The sequence below is a fragment of the Protomyctophum bolini genome, assembly GCF_963924005.1.
Source record: "Protomyctophum bolini genome assembly, chromosome: 1".
Lineage (NCBI taxonomy): Eukaryota > Metazoa > Chordata > Actinopteri > Myctophiformes > Myctophidae > Protomyctophum > Protomyctophum bolini.
Window position 1 is genome coordinate 7785643 of NC_137862.1, and position 25673 is coordinate 7811315.

General features: G+C 43.4%; 1 protein-coding gene across 2 annotated transcripts in view; it reads right to left on the bottom strand.

The window, feature by feature from the left end:
* The window catches only part of tead1b (TEA domain family member 1b), a 77438-nt gene that overhangs the window by 41157 nt on the left and 10608 nt on the right, over positions 1-25673 (bottom strand). For both annotated transcript variants that reach the window (XM_080766071.1, XM_080766072.1), the window contains one exon: positions 9996-10263. In XM_080766071.1, the coding sequence (XP_080622197.1) occupies positions 9996-10197 (202 nt within the window). In that variant the 5' untranslated portion in view covers positions 10198-10263. The remainder of the gene's footprint in view (positions 1-9995; positions 10264-25673) is intronic.

Genomic DNA, 25673 nt, shown 5'->3' on the forward strand with positions numbered 1-25673 from the left:
CTCCTCTCCTTTCCAGGCCATGGCGGAAGGCAGCATTCAGGAGAATTGCTTTTTTTCCCGGAAGTCTCCTGAACTTGAACACAGCATTTTGCGTTGAACAAATTTGTTTATGAATCCATGACGTTACACCTGCATCTCCATTAGCGAAAGAGTGCTGGGTTGCGGCCCGAAAATAGCTGATCTACAAGCTCACAACGCGTCGCAGCGCGACGCGTTGCAAGCTTGTAGATCGGCGATTTTTGTCCAAGATCAGCGATTTTTGTCCAAAAGTGGCCTGTTACGGGATTTCAGCCCCGGCCTCTCCAACACTCTGTCCCTGGAGGGAAGTATCATTGCAATAGACTGACCCCCATGATGACCACATTACTATAGCAACAACAACAGCCCCATGCACCAACATTCCAGCACCAATCCCGTTTGTGTGGACTCTAGTGAACTTGTGAGTTCCTCTCAAAACAAGTGGAAAAAAAGGTGAGCGTAAACATAGCTGTTACACTACCAGTGTACCAGCAGGCACACACTGACATAATGGCAGGAGGAACAAATAAGGGATTATTCTGGAGGAGACGGAGTGCTATATGTGACTGAAGTTCCTCACTCCATTCTGAGTGAATGCAGGTAACTCGGGGAACCTGAGCTGATCCCAGAATTCCTCATTATCCTCCCAGCGGGGAGGCTCAAGTCCGCTCGCTCCGTCTCAGAGCATACTCTGCCCCAGCAAGACGAGCCCCGAGCTGGGCCAGCGAGGGCAAGCCAGGTCTCCTCATTATAACTAACTCATCCTTGGCATCTCTGCAAACCAAGTGCCACTTAGTTCCCACAGGAGGGGTCTCTAGCCTGGATCACTGATGAGATGGCAGAGCAAACAGCAGAGTCGAGTCGTAATAGGAAAGCTTTACATAAAAGCATGGCTTCCCCCCCCTCTGTGCAATGTGTCGCTATGGATAAGCATGCAGTTTGGTGTGTGCACTTTGTAAACAAATGCAGCAATGTTGTGTTAAATGTGCCAACATGAGCTTTATAGCAGCTTGAGGTGAGCCTGTGACACATGAGGACATTGAAATGCATGGACACTAGTGGACAGCACCCTGTCTCCTGCAGGCATCCTATGAAGTGGATGGAACAGCCAACTGGGCATGGTCTCAGGGCCGCAGCTGACCATTTGGTTGTCCTACTCGTGGGATATTTGTGTTGCCCTCCCTCCCTCCCTCCCGACGAGAGCGCGTCTCCCTCGGCGTGTTGCCCTACTCACAGCGTGTACTGCAGCGCGTATAGGTAGCGACGGCCCTGCGTGGACTGATTCAGGACGCGCAGAGCCAGTCACACAGAGAACACCACCATATTATACCATGTGCTGATTCATGAGTCCGCTATCGTTCAATATGTACACATTATATATGATGGATATTTAGAATATTTAGTGCTTTATCCATAGCAGTGTAAAGTGTAAGCCTGCATGCATACACATTGGCGGTGGTTCAGGTTCCCTATTAACAGTGAAGCACTCAGATAGAAGATAATACTATACAATTATAGGGAATACACTTACTATTTTGAGTTGCAATAATGATAGAGAAAGACAATTCAAAATGTTTACACAGACTCCATTATACACCTCTACTGAGAAGCAAGCTTGGTACTCAGCTGTAATAAATAAATGTGACACAGAAGTTGGTACATAATATGCTCATTATGCTTTGGAAATGTACAAAGACACAGGTGTTTTGGAATGAGGTGAAGAATGAGCCGGACACCTTGATTGGATATAATTTGAACTTCTGTCACCTCTGAAAATAGCAGATCTACAAACTCACAGTTGTGAGCTTGTACATCTGCTATTTTCAGAGTGAAGTGCTATATAAATGTAATCCATTATAATTATTATTATTAGATACACTATGCGTGCCAGTGAGCGCCCCATTCTAGTGTCTTATAACAAGCTATTAAACCATATTTATTAAATATAACTACAGTCCTGAAGATAAATTAAATGAAAAGGAAAAAAAGCACAAAAGCTGTATTTTTAGGGGGTGAAAATGTCTCGGCAGATTTGTTAGTCTGCAGAACAAAGAAGATAAGAACAAAGGTGGGGGCAAAAGAAATGTCACCCAGCCGGGCTGCAGGGCAGGTGCAAATATACAACACGCCTGAATAAACAACATACAATTTGAATAAAGCGTGTCATTCCACATATCAACCCTATTTCTAGGATAAATGAATGCAGCCTCGCACAGCAGGTGAAGTCTGTAAGTGCGGACGGAGTCTTAAGCCATTTTGGTGCGGGAACCTCTTTTGGCGTTTCAAACATTATGTTATAATTTAGCTATTGAAAAACAGCAGATCTACAAGCTCATAGCGCGCCACTCGGTGGCGCGCTACGAGCTTGTAGGTCTGCTATTTTTGAAAAATTGTGAAAATGTGGCACACATCTTTGAATATATATTTCAGAGCGAACATTTTTAACTAAAATATTGGCTTCTGGGGGGGGGTCCCTGGAACTACATATTTTGAGATGGGGGGTCCGTGGCCCAATAGAGATCATTCTGGGGGTCCTTGACATGAAAAAGGTTGAGCCCCACTGACACAGAAACATGGGTTTTTCAGAAAAAGGTTAGGATTTAGAAGACTTTTTCAGTTCAAAATGGGTTAAGGCCCTCGGCCAGGGGCCTCTGCTCCGTTTCCCCTGTGCATTACGATGACACACTGATTGTAGCCACAGTAAACCCAAAGGGCCCGGCTGGCAGAGCCCAGTAAACCCAAAGGGCCCGGCTGGCAGAGCCTGGGTGAAGCATACCATGCAGCTACATGTGTTTTCCATCCCAGTTACAATTAAGTCTCTGAAAATGGGCACAGTGCCAGCCACCACCTCGGTCTCTCAGTAGATCAGAATAAAATACTTCAGGTAAACACCACAATAAGCTAAGAAGCAGAAATTAGACATTGTTTTGTACCTCTAGACAGTTGCTATAGAGACTGTTGCTAATTAACTGTGCTCTGCCCCCAGGGTAACAAAGGGCTTAAGGGCACTCAGGATAGCTACTCTATGGATGGAACACTGCTCTCCGGAGGGTCTCTGGGATACAAAAAAAATACCTCTGTCTCCGTCGTCCAACCCTCCTTTCATCTCGGATGCCATGAGAGGTCTTGTTGTGTGTTGTGTCTATCTGTGACAGTATAATAACCCCTATGGACCTTCAGCCTCACCGTGGTCAGGCAAAAACCTCTTAAAAAAGGCAAATCACTGCCATGTTTTACACAAATCAATGCTTTGTATCAGCATCAAGGATCACTTCATGGGTTTAGAATTATCCCAGATTTTTTTTTGTATTCTGCCGTTAGCAACTGCTGTTAGCAAGGAGTGTATACAGCGCTTCCTTCTAGCTTTCTATGGCCATGTTTTTCACTACAGGTTTTCCCATGCCCTCCTGTTGGCAGCAAAGGTTCTGGTATTGCCTATAGGCTGATAAGTCACCGTTTTCATATGTTTTACTTTATTTTATTTTATGGTATAGGTATTTGTATTTTATGGAGAGGTGACTGTAAGCATGATTGTTTGTTTTTAGTTCAATGTTTGTTTTAAAAACGCCATTGACAATGAAGAGAAATGAATGTTTGTTTTTTAGTTCAATGTTTGTTTTAAAAACGCCATTGACAATGAAGGGAAATTTACATCATCTTGTCCCTAACACAAACATTAAATGCCATTAACAATAAAGAGAATTTAATGTTTGTTTTGTCACAGTTTGTTTTACATCACCAGTACATCACCTAATCATAGCAACATGAGTTAGACTCTAATATATTAGCGCCCCATTTTCTTTTAAACGGACACATTCAATCATACGAGAGAGTTGTGTGTGTCAATGGTCAACGAATGGCCTACTACTCCATATACTCCAAAATAAAAGAACGTTTGACTATAAAAAATGAAGGTACTTCGAATTAAAATAAAAGAAGAAATGAATCTGCTGTGCAGGTTCTCATCTGGGCGCATGTAGGCTGCTTGAAAACTGTCAAGTGGCATTTCTTCCTCAGCCTAGTGGGAATATGCATGCACAGTTTCACCGCAATCGGACGCTGCGTTGAGGAGTTGTGGCGTTTTGTACAAAACGAGTACAAAGCAACATTTGAAGCCAATCGTAGCCAATCAGGATGTATTATGAGAAATCAAACAAACCCGTCTTGATCACATGACTATGGAGAGCATGTGTACCGATTTGCATGACATTTGGATCAAATCTGAAGGAGTAATATTAGAAAATGTGTTTTACATATGTCGGCCTCCTGGTGGCGCTATAAAGAGCAGATGAGAAGAATTCCAGGCAAAGGTTTGTCCTTGGCCTCTAGGGAGTGTGCATATAAAGTTTTACACAGATCAGTGCAGTTAGAGGTAAAGACACCAATCGGCCAGTTATAGCGCCACCATGAGGCTGAGTTGAAAATGTTCCAGTGGCATTCGTTCCTCGGCCTAGAGGGAATGTGCGTGCACAATTTCACGGAAATCACACGATGTGTTCATGATTTACGGCATTTTGTTTGAAACTGAGCACTCCTGCTAACTTTGGAAGCCAATATTAGCCAATCAGTTATCAGTCCAGTCAGTTTATCAGTCTGAAAAATCTGAAAGACCCGTTTCGTTGAATTACTCTAGAGAGACTGTGTACCAATTTGCGTGATGTTTTGGACAAAATCTGTAGGTGTACTGTCTTTTTTGCACAAAGCGGCCTCCTGGTGGCGCTATAAGAGGCCAATGTGAAAACCTTGGGGCAGAGGTTCAGCTGTGGGATTCAGGGAGTGTGTGTGCAGAGTATGGCTGCGATCACCCAACGGTGCCGGAGATTAGCTGTTCAGACGGACACACGGACAGACAGACGGAGTGCAAAACATACTCTCTCCCCATGCCTTCGGCCTGGTGGAGACAATTAGGGTGTTCTAGGATTAAGGTGGCTATCTAAGGCATGCAGCAAAGGACACACATCCTACTATAAATGTGCCACGTCTCTGTGTGTGTGCGTGCGTGCGTGCGTGCGTGTGTGTGTGTGTGTGTGTGTGTGTGTGTGTGTGGTTGTAATGCACGCAACTCGAGAACCGTTTGCCCGACCGACTCCACATTCGACACACACGGTCCACACACCCACAGGCAGTGCGGTGCCCGGTATCGAGTCGGGCGGACCCACGGTTCTCCAGAACCACCACAAAAGGCTCTGGCCAGGCTCTGCCAGTGGGCCTAAACAGCCTAAATCCCCTTTTCCAGCCTCTGCCTCAGCCAGACAGTTAAAACGGGTGCTATGACAAGTTGACATCAGGTATATGGTCACGCCTCGTGACATCGCGCCACCATATATGGCCGTCTCCATATATGAAGATCACGACACTGACCTCATCAAACCCTGGATAGCCATACATGGAGAAGACGGGATCATCACCTAGATCTGCATATATGTAGCCAGACAGCAACTCTACATCTGACCTCAAACGCTTAAATCTCCATAAGTGCAGCTGACCTGTTCTGACATTCCATATGTTGATCCTTCCTCTTCCACGTCTCCCTAACACCCCGTCCATTCAAACTCTAGTCTGAATGGAGTTCAACAGGCTTCTCAACAGGCCCAAAAAATAATGCCCGGCCCTACCTGGGCCCTCATCAAACCCTGTACACTCAAGACACTGCCGTGGCTGCCACTCTTAGATCTCCATATATGGAGTTGACCTGTTCCGACATTCCATATGTTGAACTGACCTCATCAAACCCTGTACACTCAAGACACGCTCCATATATGGCCAGACCTCATCAAACCCTGTACACTCAAGACACTGCCCCCGCTGCTACCCTTAGATCTCCATACTGTATATGGAGTTGACCTGTTCTGACATTCCATATGTTGATCTGACCTCATGTACACTCAAAACACGCTCCATACAGTACATACTGTATGTCCAGTACAGAATTTATTCCATATGTTGATCTGACCCCCCCCATGCCAAAGCGCCAGCCCAGCAGTCTGCCGTCACCCAGGTGGATGCGTGCACGCGACCTCACCCTTTAGGGCGAATTACTGGATATTATTATTTTAATAAATATACGCCCTCAGGGCGTATTACTGGTTATTATTATTATTATTATATATTAGTACTATTGTTGTTGTTGTTTTGTAACATTAACCCATTCTGACCGGGAACCCATTTTGGTGTTGGCATCATGTTATGCTTTAGCTATTGAAAAATAGCAGATCTACAAGCTCATAGCGCGCCACCGAGTGGCGCGCTACGAGCTTGTAGGTCTGCTATTTTTTGAAAAATCGAAGAACGACTGACATTTTTAGAATCTGATCTCAGGTCAGAATGGGTTATTCAGACCAGTGTGTGTCCAGTGGAAACCTCGTATGAATCTGATCTCAGGTCAGAATGGGTTATATATTAGTACTATTGTTGTTGTTGTTTTGTAACAATGCAACACAGGCATCCAATACAGTAGATGCCCCGTTATGAAGGCAGGTGTGAGATTCCTGAGGGAGATGAAGATGGCTGCCTGTGAGACTCCTCTTGGCTCTCCTGCTGTCGGATACAGTATGGTGTATACTGTATCCTATGAGGCAGTGTTTATGTCCCAACACCTGCCACACCACTGCTTATATACTGTACATGCACATCCGGTTTTAACCCATTTTGACCTGAGATCAGATTAAAAAAAAATGTCTTCTACATCCTGACTGTTTTCTGAAAAAGCTATGTTTCCATGTGTCAGTCGTTCTTCGATTAAAAGAAAAATAGCAGATCTACAAGCTCGTAGCGCGCCACCGAGTGGCGCGCTACGAGCTTGTAGATCTGCTATTTTTCAATAGCTAAAGTATTAAGTAACCAAAAGGGGTTCCCGCCCAAAATGGGTTTTAATGTTTAATGTCCCTTGAATAGGCTACTCTATATTTCACACTTAGAGACAACATGACTGAATTGAGTTCAAAGCAAAACAAAAAAAGCATCGCAAGATCAATTAATTCAAATGAAATACATCCCAATGTGTGTTTAAGAAAGCCCCACATCGCGTTTAATGCTTCAGTGGCTTTTTGAGAGTGCCACACACAGTTCACGCTATGATGAGTTTGGCACTAGGACCCAGCGACAGCTGCAGGGTTGAGCAACAAGCCCTGTCGCCCAGATATATATAAAATACTAATTTACTAGACCAATTTCGTTTTCACTTTCTAGCGTAATTACAAACAGAATAAATAATGCATCTTCTCAAAAAATCTGCCAAATCTCTCACCGTCTTTTAAAAAGGTTTATAAAGGTTTAGCACAGACATTGCTCAACTCTTGTTTAATTAGGAGGAAATGAATAGCAATCACACTTTACTGTGTCATTATGTTTATAGATCAGCGTTCACACTTAACCCATTTAGTCCTGACGTCGAAATTTAAAAAGTGTCTTCTACAGTTTTCTGAAAAACCTCATGTTTCTATATCAGTGGGTGCTCAATATTTCATGTCAAGGACCCCCAGAATTATCTGTATTTGTCCAAGGACCCCCATCTGAAAATATGTTATTCCAGGGACCCTCCCCCCCAGAAGCAATGATTTGAGTAAAAACGTCCGCTCTGAAAGAATATATTTTCTAAGATTTGCTCCACATTTTCACGATTAAAAAAAATATCAGATCTACAAGCTCGTAGCGCGCCACTTGGTGCCGCGCTATGAGCTTGTAGATTTGCTATTTTTGAAAAATCTTGTGAAAAAGCTTGTAAATATATTTGCTCCACATTTTCACGATTTTTCAAAAAAAAAAAAAAAACAGATCTACAAGCTTGTAGCGCTATGAGCTTGTAGATCTGCTATTTTTCAATAGCTAAAGTAGAACAGAATGCTTAAAACACCAAAAGGGGTTCCCGTCTAGAATGGGTTAAAATGGTCTGCTCTGCTGGCACCAAGCATTTATTTCCCTACTAGTGGACAAGGGGAAACGCCAGCGTTGAGCACTGTGCTTCTGGTGGGTGAATAATGCAACCGGATACCCAGCACATCTGGTAGGAGAGGCCACTGCTACTCCGTCACATACAAGATACAGTTAAAATCCACCCAACAACAAAATCTGAACAGGATAGCAGCACCAAAACACTGAACAGGATAGCAGCACCAAAACACACCACTTTGTGTTCAAATCACTCACCATAAAACTGAACAGGATAGCAGCACCAAAACACACCACTTTGTGTTCAAATCACTCACCATAGCCACTTGAAAATGTTAACGGTTTTTTGTTACATAGCTTTTTCTTAAATGTTCTCAGGAAATAAATACATGGCATCCATCAGCACTATGTCTGCATTCTTTGGCAAGGACACTGTAAGCTGCTTTCTTTTGGTACTAGATCCATTTGCTTATCCTTGAAGTGCGTATTCCTTCTGTTAAACCATTTAGGCCTGACATCGAAATAAATAAAGTCTCCTGAAAGAATATACTGTATATTCAAAGATTTGTGCCACATTTTCAGCTATGAGCTTGTAGATCTGCTATTTTTCAATAGCTAAATAATGCTTAGTTAAAACACCAAAACGGGTTCCCGCACAAAATGGGTTTAATGCATCATTTCCATTCTAGCCAACATTGTTTTTATTGATTTATAGCTCGTACGACAGTGCTGCACACTGAAAATAGCCAACCTACGAGGTTGTTTTTTGTTTTAATTTCTTAATGTGCATTCCCGTCATACCACGGAGGAGCAGACATTCACTGAATTACCCTATATTGACAGACCAAAAAAGTTCCAGATATTGATTATACCGTACTCAACAAACATAATTTCTGGATGTTAGATCTATATAACATTGAGGATGTACGTCCGGGCATTTACAAAAGTGAGTCTTGCACTGTATAATGTGAATCATTAAAAAAAGAAAAAAAAGAAGAAGAAGAAAAGAAAATCTCCAGGAAAAACCTATTTGTCATGCCCTAATCCAGAGCAGAGGGTGTGCTGTGACTCGGTTTGCTCTGGCGCTCAACAGCCTGGCGTTGAGAGCATAGGAAGAGAGGAAGGCAAGGAGATTAGGAGGAAAGCAAAAGGAGACGACGAGGCAGCGGGGAGTGGTCTAGTGCGGCTGGTCACCTCTTTGTAGTGGCAGCTGAGGGGGGGGCTTCACTGCAACTCTTCACAATTTACATTTTGTTTGGCTGGAGGGGGGGGGGGGGGGTCACATGACAGCTGCGAGTGAACACCCCGAGGGGGGCTTTCTGCTTTTCACTTGACACTGACAGGCTGTGAGAGAGTCTAACACGGCAGAAAGAAAATATTCGCTCTTTCCATGACATCACCCAGCCAGGAATGGGGGGGGGGGGGGAGGGGCGGGGTGGCACAGCTGGTGGCAGCCGCAGCGCCATCTGCTACGGGCTAATAGTTGACAACGCTTTACTTATGGACTCTTACTACTGCAGAGTAAGAGGTCTGGACATAACGACCCCCCGACCGACTGTCTGGCTGGCCACTTCCTGTGTGCGTTACTTTGGTTGACAAACAATTAATCTTTTTTGTTTTTTACCACATTAACCCTGGCCGTCCCTACTTTGGGAATGTCATTATATAGGCATTATATTTCAAAAGTAAATATTTTTGAGGGGCGCTATAGCCCCTCATATATGTCCAGCTTTGAGGGTTTTGTGTACAAACACTGAAGACAGAAAGTGAGGACGCACATTGTGATTTCGGCCAGAATGAGATGATGTATGACGATAAGAGTGCCCCTCACTTCACACGGGTGTGATTTATTTTTGCAGAACAATTCGATTTGATCAAAATCCTTCTAAATGTTGGAACTACAAGCCTACAACAAGCTTATACAATGTGGCACATTGTATAAGCTTGTAGATCGGCTAGTTTCAAATAGCTGATGATGCTGATAAAAACAGGGCTTTTAAGTGGTTTTAAGTGGTTAAGCACATGATGGCCAGTGGCACACAAATAAACACAGAATGGAGCTGACACACAGCAGGCCTAACAACACTCACCATACATCTTTCCCTCGTCAGACAGGATGATCTTCCTGCGGCCACACGGCGGGTAGATGGCCAGGGCCTCTTGGAAGCTCTGCTCGATGTCGGGGCTCCACACCCCCTCGGCGTCGTTGTCCATTGGCTTGTCGGCCGAGTCGCTCATCCTCTCCATGTCCTCGGCAGGACTCTCACTGCCACTCCAGCTGCTGGGATCCATGGTGGTGGAGGCGGCTGGCCGGGCTGGGCTCTCCAAGCCGAAGCCTGGAGCAGGCTAGGGGGAGACCTGGAATTCACCAGTAAACAAACACAAGCCACCAGTCAGTCACTCTCCACACACCATGAGCTGCACACACAATTTGCCTCCAAGTAAACAACACATACACACAGCTGCTGCTGCTGCTGCTGCTGCACAGTACACACACACAACTGACAGCACAATATGAACCGTGCAAAGCCAGAAAAGATGTTTACCAAATATGTTGCTGATGTTGCTGACCAAGGATGTTATAGTTTAAAACAATGGTATAATCAGCCTAGTCTCCTTCTCCTCCTCCTTTACAGAACTGCAGTAAGAAACTAATATATTCACACAAAGTGTCAATCATTGAAGCATGGACTTAATTCGAGATTTTTTTTCACGTAATCTTTTCAAAATCATCATATTCTTTATCTTTATTTTAACCCAGAGTAAATTGTCTAGTGGAATCCTGGGTGCTACGCTACACTCCCTCTGCCAACCTGGGGAGAACAACAGACAGTGCATGAAGAGTCCAAGCCGCTTCTTTTCCCCTGGTTGGACGTAGCGCGTGGAAGGAACACGTTATTACAACCAGTTCCTTTCCCCTCCATCGGGCGCCCCAGCTGCCCAGGGTATACCTAGCCTAGGGGACACAGGGAGAACATGCAAACTCCACACAGAAAGGCCCTTTTGCCAACCCTCCATAGGGTATGGGCACTGATGAGGCAGAGGAGTGGACCTTCTAGCTGTGAGGCGACAGCTCTACCGACTGCGCCAGTGTGCCCCTTCACTTGACCCATTCTGACCTGAGATCAGATTCTAAAAATGTCTTCTACATCCTGACAGTTTTCTGAAAAAGCTATGTTTCCATGTCAGTCGCTCTTCGATTAAAAATAAATAGCAGACCTACAGTGGCGCGCTATGAGCTTGTTTTGCTTTCGTCAGCCCTCTTGGTACAAACAAACTTTAATATATTAAATGTATTATGGTGGGCACATTTATTATTATTATTATTATTTATTACATATACCTTTTCTCAAGATTCTGTAGACCAAGAATAATGTGACACCACCAAATGATATACTGGTCAAAACAATTCTAAATACTACTAATCACACCAGTGGAAAACAATGAACATAATTGTAATACACTATAGTATACATTAATTACAGCAGGGGTGGGCAACCTTTGGCACTGGTGCCAACCTTGGCACAAAGGACGGTGATCACTGGCACACTGGCATTTAAAAAAATCTAATAAATGAATTCACTCATATTTGTATGTAAATTACGTCCTGCACATCATTCTACATTCATTAAAACTCTGAACTCTGACTGGGGGAGGGAGATAGAATAGAAGGGATATGCTCTGAGTCTGATGATCATTATAACAATGTGAAAGAATATTTAACAAGGTAAAAGGTTATATTCGTGGACAATCAAAAACAAAAATGTTGGAATTGTGGTGTGTGGTGTCACACTGACTATCTAGAAACTAAAAACATGGCGCTTTGTTTCAAAAAGGTTGCAGTTCATTACAGGATCCTTGAATTTTGTCTTTAACTGAAATCTGCCAAGTGAGAAGTGGGACTATACAGTAGCATAATATTCCTTCTAGCATGTCGGGTTTCATGAGGGGGAAAAGGGGGGATGGGACCCAAGCTGTTGGAAAAAAGAAAAAAAACTCCCAGAGAGAGAGAGAGGAGAGCGCTTTTACTGAATTCCGTTTTTGTGTGCCGACTGCTGACACTGCAGAACTAACTCACAAACTGATGAGGCGGGGGGAAAACTCTCATTTCAACCACTAAATGGCTGGGACTCTCTCTTTTCTAGATGTGCTCCCCTCGTTCCCAACTGAATAATGAACTACACGGGTAATCACTTCCAGCTTGCGCACTTCTCACTAGCATGTTGTGAGAAAGACTTCTAAAAAGACAAAAATGGTTCCTTCCATAAGTCAAAACCTTAGGATTTATAAGGGGCGTCTATATTTTATACAATCCTTTTTGGCACGTGGAAAAAGAAATTCACACGCGTCAGTTATCACTTCATCAGTTATCACTTCATGCATCACACCACCACATCATTTAAAGTGAACCCATATTGTGGACATATTCAGAAAACTATAGATTAGCCATGGAATAATACATGCTTTTAAACCTTTTGTCAAGAGCCTTGCAAGTATACCTTAAAGGACATTCTTTTCATTATATATAAGCCAGGCTGGTTTTTTTGTGATATTTTGCCGTCTGTTTCACAGGTGGGACTCCTCCCACGCCACACCAGGAAATGAATACTGTTAATGTCATAAATTATTAAAAACTTTGCTCCACCCACTGACCGTACGGTCCTATCGGAGAGGAAAACGGGCAGCAGGCACTGCTACACAACTACTAGTTACAGATAAATGAGTTCCTTACAGTATTGTAACAGTTATTATATTAATATGGGCTAAAGTTAAGGAACAAAATGTTCTACTATAATACAAAGGGGCTTGAGAAGGTACGGTATGAGAGGACACAGAACAACAGGCTGATCAAGTCATCATAACCCAAATCATCTTCTCTCCTTCTTTCAACACGCATTCATCTGAGGGAGAGGAACAGTGATATCCACTCATTGTATTTCAACAGAGTGAAGACGGGAGTTAGTGCAGCCATATTTAGTGGTCCACATGTACTGTACGGGTACAGTAAGACTACTGTAAGATCCCTTAAATATCCATATGCATGACATGACGGACATCTTACTGTATTACACAATAATATTTGTTGGAGTAAATAAAAGGTATTGTTACTGTTAAAGTATCACTACTATAGGTTTAGGAAATGTAATGAGGATCCGAAACCTCAATCCTAACCTAACCCTAACCGCAAGCACGGGAGCAGCGCATGTCGGACCATCGCTTTTTCGCATCGCAGCGAATGTCCCCCCGCTGCGGATCGGATCGTTGCCCCGTCGGCTAGAATGCTGTCGGAAAAAAGGCCGCCTCCCAAATAGGGTCATCACTTGGTGGAGGTGCTGGGTTCAGAAAGTGACATAAGAGAGGAGAAGGGAACCCGCACACTCATATGCTCCAAAAGATAAATTTATTCACCACGTTTTCATCTAAGTCAAACGGTCTGACCAGATGAAGAGCCTTGGCTCGAAACGTGGTCAATAAATGTATCTTTTGGAGCATGTGAGTGTGGGGGTTCCCTCCTCTTTTCCTTAGGAAATGTAATGGGACATAATCTCACACTGGTTGATATGACAGTATAGTAAACCTCAACATGAGTTAAAGTAAAAAAACAATACAATTAATCAATTTTCAAGTAACAAAATTATTGATCAACTTGAAAATATACTTTGAGTTTGAGTTCCATTATTGGCAAATCGGGAGAGTTAGGAATGCATATGCCACCGTGCCCCGGGGAAGTCGGTAGTGCCGTCGCCTCACAGCTAGAAGGTCCTGGGTTCGATTCCCGCTCGGGACGCTGTGGGCACTGGGGGCGTGTTCTCTCCTCCGCATCACCAGTGCCCATACCCGAGGTGGGGGTTGGCGAAAGGGCCTTTCTGAGTTTGCATGTTCTCCCCGTGTCCCCCAGGGCAGGTACCCTCACATGTTCTCCCCGTGTCCCCTAGGGTAGGTACCCTCACATGTTCTCCCCGTGTCCCCCAGGGTAGGTACCCTCACATGTTCTCCCCGTGTCCCCCAGGGCAGGTACCCTCACATGTTCTCCCCGTGTCCCCCAGGGTAGGTACCCTCACATGTTCTCCCCGTGTCCCCCAGGGCAGGTACCCTCACATGTTCTCCCCGTGTCCCCCAGGGCAGGTACCCTCACATGTTCTCCCCGTGTCCCCCAGGGCAGGTACCCTCACATGTTCTCCCCGTGTCCCCCAGGGCAGGTACCCTCACAAAAAGCATGCCTGATGGAGGGGAAAGGAACTGGTCTCTATACTGCCTCCCCCTGGCCAGCCGGGGCACCTGATGGAGGGGAAAGGAACTGGTCGGAATAACGTGCTACCTGTACGTCCGTCCGGCCCGGGGAAACTCCCCCCTGTCAGCTGAAAAGAAGCAGCATGGACTCCTCATGCATAGAAGGAAGCATGAGGTCAGTCCGCTGCTCCCCAGGTTGGCAGAGGAAGTGTAGCGCCCAGGATTACATTAGATAATTGACACTGCATGGGTGAAAAAAAAGGATTGCAAAAATCGTGGGATAAAAACTATTAAATAAAATGCATATGTCCCACCATTGTACCCATCTGTCTGTCTGTGTCCTTGTTATGCCCATGGAGGCATTTGTATCGGTCTAATATCTCAAGGCAATTCAAGAGCTGAATCTGTTGTTGTTGTTGTTGTTGTTAGTAGGAATAAACACAGAAGTACCCAGGAATAAGAAAGGGGAGGAGACAAACCCGAGTTCTTGTTTTACACAAAAAAGGAGGCGCCACCAACAGGTGGATTTTTGCAAAACACATTTTTTTAAACAAAATGCCTCAAATCATCCAATTGCCATCCAAGGCAAAAGAAGAAATGGCACCCTTTTCACATTGGCCTATTATAGCGCCACCAGGAGGCCACAACCTGACCTTCCCCTGGTGGGGACCTGTGCCCTGAGGGGCACTTTTTCTAGTTATATCTGCAGAATTGTGCTATGAAATGTAAATATCTGTGTCTATCTGTATTTGGGTGTGTGTGGAAATGCTTAGAGACAAGGCAGCAAATCAGAAAGATAGGTGACTTCGGCAGCCAATGAAATGATGAAGGCCATAGAACAAAAAAGTTATATTGCAAGCAAGATATTGGATGAACTACCGTATGCCTATTGAGCGTTTAAATAACATTGACATGATGACATGACATCTATTCTACACAACCCAATACAGAGTTTTGAAAGAATTTATTGTACCGTTTAAAATGTTCGTTATACTATTCAACTAATTACACACTATATGAATAAGGAAGGTCACACATTTGTAAGACACAATCCCGGCGCCAATTTGCTCTATGTGGGTCATGGGAGTTTTCTCCTTCAGGGGTAGACGGGCCCGTAGAGAGAATCATTATCACCCCATCATAGAAGCACCACTGCCTGCCTCTTTAAATCCTCTCACTTATGTTCCCTGATTCCACAATGTCAAATCTACAATGTTGTTCATTAAAAATAAATACAGTATACCTAGAAAAAGTGCCCCTCGGGGCACAGGTCTCCACCAGGGCAGGTCATGTTGTAACTTGTGGCCTCCTCCTGGTGGCGCTATAATAGGCCAATGTGAAAAGGGTGACATTTCTTCTCAAGTCTGGATTTTCGGTGGTGAGGTGACCACCGAACTACAACATGACGTCACTGAGCCGCGGTGAAGAGCAGCACCGCCACCGCTCCAGCCCTTCTCTCTGTTTTTGCTCACCACCGCTCAACGTTATTTCAGCTCCGGTGGTCAGCTCACCACCGGAGCGGTGGTCACCTCACCGCCGGAGCGGTGGTCACCTCACCGCCGGAGCGGTGGTCACCTCACCGCCGGAGCGGTGGTCACCTCACCGCCGGAGCGGTGGTCACCTCACCGCCGGAGCGGTGGTCACCTCACCGCCGGAGCGGTGGTCACCTCACCGCCGGAGCGGTGGTCACCTCACCGCCGGAGCGGTGGCCACCTCACCGCCGGAGCGGTGGCCACCTCACCGCCGGAGCGGTGGTCACCTCACCGCCGAAAATCCATCTTGCGCCACCCTTATGCCTTATCCCTATTTGCCATTTTTTACTATTTTGAAAAACATTTTAAAATAGTTCAACTAGCCGATCTACATCGAGACATTGTGAGCTTGTAGATCAGCTATTTGAACTATTTTAAAAGGTTTTTTTAAATAGTAAAAAAAAATGCAAATTAGTTTAGGGATACGGGTTAAGGGGTGGAGCAAGATGTAACCCACAGTGTGGGCTAACACAGTAACTCTGTCATTTCTCGACCGTTACGGACGTGGCCGGGGGCGGGGCAGCTCGCCGGAACCGGAATTAATGTCAGACTATAGGGCATTGCACATTTAACCCCTTGTTTGAGCCAAATCTGGATTGAACTTGATTTGTGGAGCTCCCTCTGGTGTTGTGGACATGATCTTTAACATTTTTGAAAGGTACAAACATGGGTCTCTTTGTGGTATAGTGTATCTTGTATACCAGGCCCATTGCAAGTTGCTGTACCTAGCAAAATGAGTAGAGGTTAACCTAGCCTCACCAGGCTTTCCACCACCTCGGAGGAAAGCCTGGTCTCTGTTTCTCTCGTAGCCTGTAGCTTTTATTGACAAAAATCGGTTTGAGGGAAAAGGAAGTTGCCGCCCCGTTGTTCCTGCCTACTGTCGACTACAAAACAATACTACAACATGACGTAACCATATCATCCTGATGACTACAAAACAATACTACAACATGACGCAACGATATCATCCTGATGACTACACAATACTACAACATGACGTAGCGATGTCATCCTGATGACTACAAAACAATACTACAACATGACGTAACGATATCATCCTGATGACTACACAATACTACAACATGACGTAACCATATCATCCTGATGACTACAAAACAATACTACAACATGACGTAACGATATCATCCTGATGACTACACAATACTACAACATGACGTAACCATATCATCCTGATGACTACAAAACAATACTACAACATGACGTAACCATATCATCCTGATGACTACAAAACAATACTACAACATGACGTAGCGATGTCATCCTGATGACTACAAAACAATACTACAACATGACGTAACGATATCATCCTGATGACTACAAAACAATACTACAACATGACGTAACGATATCATCCTGATGACTACAAAACAATACTACAACATGACGTAACGATATCATCCTGTCGACTACAAAACAATACTACAACATGACGTAACGATATCATCCTGATGACTACAAAACAATACTACAACATGACGTAACGATATCATCCTGATGACTACAAAACAATACTACAACATGACGTAACGATATCATCCTGATGACTACAAAACAATACTACAACATGACGTAACGATATCATCCTGATGACTACAAAACAATACTACAACATGACGTAACGATATCATCCTGATGACTACAAAACAATACTACAACATGACGTAACGATATCATCCTGTCGACTACAAAACAATACTACAACATGACGTAACGATATCATCCTGATGACTACAAAACAATACTACAACATGACGTAACTGGTTTCTAAGGCCTCTGTGGTGCTGTGGTACCATGAGGTGCACGCAGCACAGTCAGTGACATTGGGTCAGTGCTCCAGTTAGTTCTCAATGTATTATGACTGACCAGTGAGGAGATCCTGTGAAAGATTATTGTTCTTTGGGTTGACTTTTTAATACATTTAGTTGCCATTAGGATAGGGACATTAAAAAAACATTAAACTCAATCACCATATTCCAAACCCACCTGTTTAGGCAGGCATATGGCTGACCTTTGTGTCTATCTGCTGCAAGCTGTACTATACTTTAGTATTTTACTATAGTCTCATTACATTTCCTAAACCTATGGTAGTGATACTTTAACAGTAACAATACCTTTTATTTACTCAAACAAATATTATTGTGTAATACAGTAAGATGTCTGACATGTCATGCATATGGATATTTAAGGGATCTTACAGTAGTCTTACTGTACCCGTACAGTACATGTGAACCAAAAAAGAAAATCGGCTATTTTTGCTATTCATTGCATGACGACGTATATGGTGGTTTTCGTTAATGTAATAACCATAATAATAACCAAAAGATCTGGTTCAGTCCAGAAAGATAACAGGCATATGAGTAGTATAGGCTACACTACAGTCACAATGATTGGTCCAACTCTCTTGGACACATTGTTTCCTTTGCATCAACCAGACGCTGTTGTGTGAGGAGGTGTAAAGAACCCAGCAGAGTTTCCCATTGAGTCTCCCTGTCTTTGTGCTTCAGAATCTGAGGACTAACCCATTCTGACCTGAGATCAGATTCTAAAAATGTCTTCTACATCCTGACAGTTTTCATTCTGACCTGAGATCAGATTCTAAAAATGTCTTCTACATCCTGACAGTTTTCATTCTGACCTGAGATCAGATTCTAAAAATGTCTTCTACATCCTGACAGTTTTAGTGGCGCGCTACGAGCTTGTAGATCTGCTATTTTTCAATAGCTAAAGCATAACGTAATGCTAACACCAAAAACGGGTTCCTGACGTCGAAATTGATAAAATCCTGACAATTTTCGGTCAGGATTTGCGCCACATTTTCACGATGTTTTCAAAAGATAGCAGACCTATACAAGCTCGTAGCGCGCTATGAGCTTGTAGATCTGCTATTTTTCACTAGCTGAAGTATAACAATAATGTTTAAAAACACCAAAAGGGGGTTCCCGCCCAAAATGGACTAATTATGACTGCCAGAGGAAGCTCTGAATGTCACCTGTAGATACACTAGTGACTAGCTGCTTACAAATAATTGCATACTCCTGTCTTTGCAGTGCCTGCACCGTGGAAATGGCCCCATTTGTGCGATTGGAGGGGAGGCTGGCGGGGAGGGGAGGGGGTTTCAAGTGAATGCAGTAGCCGGGGAAGGGTGGTACACAGCAAAATGAGAGCGTACAAATGTAATATCTCATGACTATTTGTACGATAAAAGGGATAAAATAACACAGAATATTACATGACATTATGGGAGGCAACACGACTACAGTATGGCAAGATTACATAAACCGCACACCACCAAGCAAGCTCCTTGAATTAAGCAAACCCATTTCACTGGCTGAGCATAAGGTAATCAAATAGCAGATGAGCGGTCCTAAATTAAAATTTTCTTTTGTGCCGTTATCTCAGAAGGTGCCATAATGATTCTGTGAATGACATTTGGGGGCCTATAGTATTTAAGGCCTATACTACTTAAGACAAAACTAGAACTATGTGATTAAAAAATTGTTGCGTCATGAAAACTGTACTGTATTCTGGCCCTTTTCTTAATTTAATCTAGACTCGAATTTCTGCACATTCCATTTAATGTGTGAGCAATATGTAATCAATTGTGTACACAGTGACAATGGCAGACATTTACAGTTTTGGTCATTAAAAGTATGAATTATGTCTGGATTGAATTCCATGCCCTTGAAAGAATGATGAGCAGGACACATCTTTGTAAGCGGCCCTTGAGATACAAGGAATATTCCAAAATGCGTTATGTATAATTTTTCACAGCAGAGTTCAGCTCATCCCGCCACCATCAACCGGCATCAAAAGGTCAAAGTTAAAGTCCAAAAGGAAGTGGTCTCATTTTGATTAAATAAAGAAAGAAGAAAACATGGGGTGTGAAAATAATCTCCACACTTCCTCACAAGACAACTAATTGATCTACAATGCTTCATATAGAGCTGCAACTATGGATTATCTTGGATTATTCTATTGGTTACTTTTCCAATTAATCGCATAATCAAGAAGCAACGCCCCAAAATGTTACTAGCAATACTAGTTTATTGGCAATAGCCTCGTATTTATGTACAGTATTTCACGTTATTATATTTTTTTCAACCAGAAGGCTTATGTGTTGTCAATGTGAATTTATGTACAGTATTCCATGCCTTTTTAAACCTTATGTGATGTGTTATGACTCATGTGTTGTGAATGCGTCCGATATCATCACTCAAACCCGAGGCCTATCCCCCATACGGAATCAGGCTATACACACACGCATGTGACACATCAATCTCTGTTTGCCAGTGAACAGGATTTACAGACGCTGTCTAACCCATTCTGACCGGGCACCCATTTTGGTGTTGGCATCATGTTATGCTTTAGCTATTGAAAAATAGCAGATCTACAAGCTCATATCGCGCCACCGAGTGGCGCGCTACGAGCGTGTAGGTCTGCTATTTTTGAAAAATTCGAAGAACGACTGACATGTTTAGAATCTGATCTCAGGTCAGAATGGGTTCATCAGACCAGTGTGTTGTCCAGTGTAAACCTCGTATGAATCTGATCTCAGGTCAGAATGGGCTAACTAACTCTTTCTACCTGCCTCAGACTCAGAAACAGGTGGGGAAGTGAGTGAATGAGTGAGTGAGTATACAGTGTGTATGGTATATATATATATGCATTATGTTCTAATCCGTAACTATGTTTATTATTATTATTATTATCATTAATTACAAAGGAAAGGTATTCTAGCTGGTAAATGGATATTGTGCACTCCTACACCAGCATGCCGGTAAGAGCATGCGAGGGCCACAGTTTGAGATTCACAGTGATTTATTTCAGTCTTCACAGTTCACAGATGGTTAAAGGCATGACACAGACTAGATGAATGATGAATGGTGTTTGATGATTTTAAGATAATGCTTCGGTATAGGCACAAAGTAGTTGTGGTGCTGCCTGCACCTCTCTGGTAAGAGAAAAAATGTTTGTTTGTGGCTTCTAGTTAGGCCTACATAGTCCCCAAAAAGACATTAAACTAGAACTGCACTCTGTCGACTCGAGTGCCTACTTGCACACAAGTAGGCCATAAATGACCTGCTAGTGCGCAAGCAGAGCGTGGAAGTACTGTCAACCGCTAGGAACTTTCAAATCCCCGGCTCGCAATGGTGACGTAATAAAGATAGGTTTCATGGTATGTATATATATATATATATGTAAATTGTATATATGTATAATGTAATGTGTAAGTTGATTAGCAGTATAGTGTGGTTACTTGGGTCGTTTGATACATATGTCCGTAGCTGCGTATGACGTAATGTAGATATGTACCAATGCCAGGGTATAACTGGCTCTCGATGGTGACTGTAATAATGATATGTTTCAGTGTCCGGGTGGATTAAAGGTAATGTATACATGTATGTAATATGAAACCAATGCCAAGCACAAATTAATCATTACGTCATACGCAGCCATGGACATACACATCGGAGCACTGGACAAAGACCTGTGTTTCAATCAGACTGTCCTGATGTGCCGCCAGTAACAGCACACCGTAACAGCACACCGTAACAGCACACAGTAACGGCACACAGTAACGGCACACAGTAACGGCACACAGTAACGGCAGCACACAGTAACAGCACACAGTAACAGCACACCGTAACAGTAACAGCACACAGCGCAGCGACAGTAACAGCACACACAGTAACAGCACACAGCACCTCACAAATATTCACTTGCTGTCTCTATTTGAACAGGTTTTCCACAAACTAATGAAATTGGTGGAGATCCTTCTGCACACTATTTTGAGCTCATTCCTGGAATACGCCTACTGTATGTTGATTTTGTCATTACCTTTATTAAAGAGTTAAATAACTGTGTGCATGGACCAACAACACAGCTTCTCAGACTTTGATGATTGTACAAACCAACCATTATCAGATGTGAGACGACCCGTTTTATTTCATATTATAATCTCAGGTTCACTTCAAACAGTCAACCACTGTAGTGAGAGAAGCTCATATTGCTCCTCCAGATTCTGTCCAAAAATCCTGCAAATCGTTACACACTATCTCTAATAGTCATGTGTTCAAGACGGATCTGTCCAATATTTCATATTCCATCCTAATTGGCTAACATTGGTTTTCAAAGTTTGCAAGATTGCCCCGTTTTGAACAAAAAGCCTCAAATCATGAACGCAGCGTGCAATTTACGTGAAATCTTTCACGGATGTTCCTACTAGGCTGAGGAACATATCCCACCCTTTTCACATTGGCCTGTTATAGCGCCACCAACAGGTGGATTTTTGCAAAAACACATTTTTGGAACAAAATGCCTCAATTGGATGCAATTGCCATCCAATGCGTATAAGAAATGGCAACCTTTTCACATTGGCCTGTTATTGCACCACCAGGACAGTTTCATCGTCAAAGTATTTGTATATGTGTGCAGTGACAATACATTGAATCTAATCTAAAGAAAGGAGGCCACAACCTGACCTGCCCTGGTGGAGACCTTTATCTAGTTTTTACTGAAGAAAGACGGACTAATAGGTCTCATATTTAAGGTACAGTATGCCTATATGCACACTGTGAATGTGTGTGTGTATATGCATATGGAAGAAATATCTAAAAGGTGTGCGTTTGTGTGTGTGTGTGTGTGTGTGTGTGTGTGTGTGTGTGTGTGGCGTGGGTGCGTGGCGTGGGTGCGTGCGCGTACATGTGTGCATGCGTAGAGGCTATAGTCTGATTATGACAAGCGACACTGAACTGTTTCACATCCTATTTAGTCTGAACGAGTGTGGTGTAAGCGACAACAGAAGTTCTATAAAATAAAATAAGAAGAGGTTAGCCATACATACATACATACGTACATACATGGAATATCTGGCAAAAGCTCAAAAATATCTTCCTTTCAGAGATATGCAGTGCATTCCAGACTGACGGCGTACACCCGTGTCACCGTGGTCTCTGCAGAAGACAGCAGCACACATAAAGCTCAGGAAATTAAAGCTGTAAATAAAGGTCCGTCAGATAACCCATTCTGACCTGAGATCAGATTCATATACGAGGTTTCCACTGGACACACACACTGGTCTGATTAACCCATTCTGACCTGAGATCAGATTCTAAAAATGTCAGTCGTTCTTCGATTTTTCAAAAATAGCAGACCTACAAGCTCTTAGCGCGCCACTCGGTGGCGCGCTATGAGCTTGTAGATCTGCTATTTTTCAATAGCTAAAGCATAACACGATGCTAACAGTACCAAAATGGGTTCCCGTTCAGAATGGGATAAAGGATCTCCTGACAGTTATGAGAGAGAGCTGGTCGCTGGCTCCGGCAGGGCACGTGTGGGTGAGCATGAAAAAGAAATCACAGGGATGAGCGTGAAGGCCACCATTTCATCACCGTCCGACAGAAACCTTGCATCTCCATATTACATCTTTTAGGGGTTTTTTTTCTCATAAATGTACACTAAAACCCAAAGCGTTTATAGGTTATATAAACACATATTTGTAACACTTTTTAAACGTGTCAACAGTGTTTAGATTATAAACAGAAGAACGTGTTTTTAAATACACTTTAAACACATAAACGTGTTTTAGTTTTTTTTACAATCAAAGTCACGTCATATTATAGGTGTTAGAATTTGAACACTATAGGTGTTCTCGTGAGGCGTTTGAGTGAACTCGTGTTCTACTGTGTTTTATGACCATTAATAAACATTTGGCATTTTATTATTACACACTGGTGTTTAGGTTTTAAACGTGTCACATGTTCCAGGGATTTACAGTGAATGTATGTACGTACAGTAACAGAGCGTGTAGATCTGCAAGCAAGATTTTGAAAACTTCATTTGAAAAAAGGGAGACCAAAATGCTTAAAGCCTGACAATGTTTTTTCGTCCAATCTGTATATGGGAGAGTATGCTAATACAATATAACTTTGTCTCCCTGTTCTTCTATTGAGACATTCAGATTGTCTCATAGGTCATGTCTCACCTAGTAGACAGTAGACACAGGATCTGATGTCAAGATTCAATTTATCCCCTGAGCAAGCAGGACGGCTCTATGAGCTCAATGGTAAAAACAAATTTCAGAGACTGGGTTCAAAACGAGGAACGTTACTTAGTGCTGCTAACCCATTTTGGGGGCGGGAACCCCTTTTTGGTGTTAGCATTATGTTATGCTTTAGCTATTTTTGAAAAATCGAAGAACGACTGACATACAGTAGAAACATAGCTTTTTCAGAAAACTGTCAGGATGTAGAAGACATTTTTTAGAATCTGATCTCAGGTCAAAATGGGTTGATTGTCTGTGGGTCTCAATATTTAACTGATGAACAGTAGCAGCAAGACCATGTGACTACATATAATTACATTGGATCTATCAGAACACAGGTTATTTATTTTGTTTTTCGTATCTTGAAAAGTAACGGTTTTGGACATACAAGGTTTCCTATACACGACGGTGACTGCCCTGCTCTGCTTTTCCACACCGCTAATGCCTGATTGTGCTACGGAGTGAGTTTGTCAACTGCATTTCTTTAGAAAAAAATTTGTAGGGTTTTACGCAGGGTTTATTATTATTATTATTATTATGCAGGGTTTAGCAGACTGGATAATGCATCACTAGCTGTGTCAACCACATGATTGGAACGTTCCCGGTTGAATTCCTGCTGGACACATGATGTTACGTCTGTCCTCATCTCTGCCCAAATGTCCTGTCTATCCACACTTTCCTGTCTAAATAATGTTATTTTTTTTTTAAAACAGTGCTCCTCTGAGCATACAGTGGTAGGTCTCCGCCAGGTCAGGTAGGTTATTGTGGGCCGGAAATGTTCGGAATTCGTCAATCAGGAAGGAATATCAAAAATTTGACAAATCCCTCTTGATCACTTGACTATAGACTATAATGTGTACCAAATACTACCAATTCGCCACTCGGTGGCGCGCTACGAGCTTGTAGATCTGCTATTTTTCAATAGCTAAAGCACGACATGATGCCAAAATGGGTTCCCGTTCAGAATGGGCTAGAGAGTGCACATACAAAGTTCACACAGATCGGTGCAGTTATTATAGGTAAAGATTGGCTTGTTATAGCGCCACCATGAGGCTGATTTTAAAACTTTCTTCCTCTGCCATAGTGGGATTGTGCATACAAAATCTCACAGAAATTTGCACGCCATTTTCATGATTTGAGGCATTTTGTTTAAAAAAAAGGAGCACTCCTGCAAACTTTGGAAGCCAATCTTAGCCAATCAAAATGGAAAATGAGAAATCGTAAAGAATGATTTTTTTTATGATATATGATATTTTTATGAAAATCGGCCTCCTATTGGCGCCATAACAGGACCATGTGAAAAGAATTGGGGCAGAGTTGCTCTGGCATCCAGGGAGTGTGTGTGTGCTCCAGGGAGTGTGTGTTCTCCAGGGAGTGTGTGTGCTCCAGGGAGTGTGTGTGCTCCAGGGAGTGTGTGTGTGTGTGTGTGTGCTCCAGGGAGTGTGTGTGCTCCAGGGAGTGTGTGTGTGTGCTCCAGGGAGTGTGTGTGCTCCAGGGAGTGTGTGTGTGTGTGTGTGTGTGTGTGTGTGCTCCAGGGAGTGTGTGTTCTCCAGTGAGTGTGTGTTCTCCAGGGAGTGTGTGTGTGTGCTCCAGGGAGTGTGTGTGCTCCAGGGAGTGTGTGTGTGTGTGTGTGTGTGTGTGTGTGTGTGTGTGTGCTCCAGGGAGTGTGTGTGTGTGTGTGTGTGTGTGTGTGTGTGTGTGTGTGTGTGTGTGTGTTCCAGGGAGTGTGTGTTCTCCAGGGAGTGTGTGTGTTCTCCAGGGAGTGTGTGTGTGCTCCAGGGAGTGTGTGTTCTCCAGGGAGTGTGTGTTCCCCAGGGAGTGTGTGTGTGCTCCAGGGAGTGTGTGTTCTCCAGGGAGTGTGTGTGCTCCAGGGAGTGTGTGTTCACCAGGGAGTGTGTGTGCTCCAGGGAGTGTGTGTGTGTTCTCCAGGGAGTGTGTGT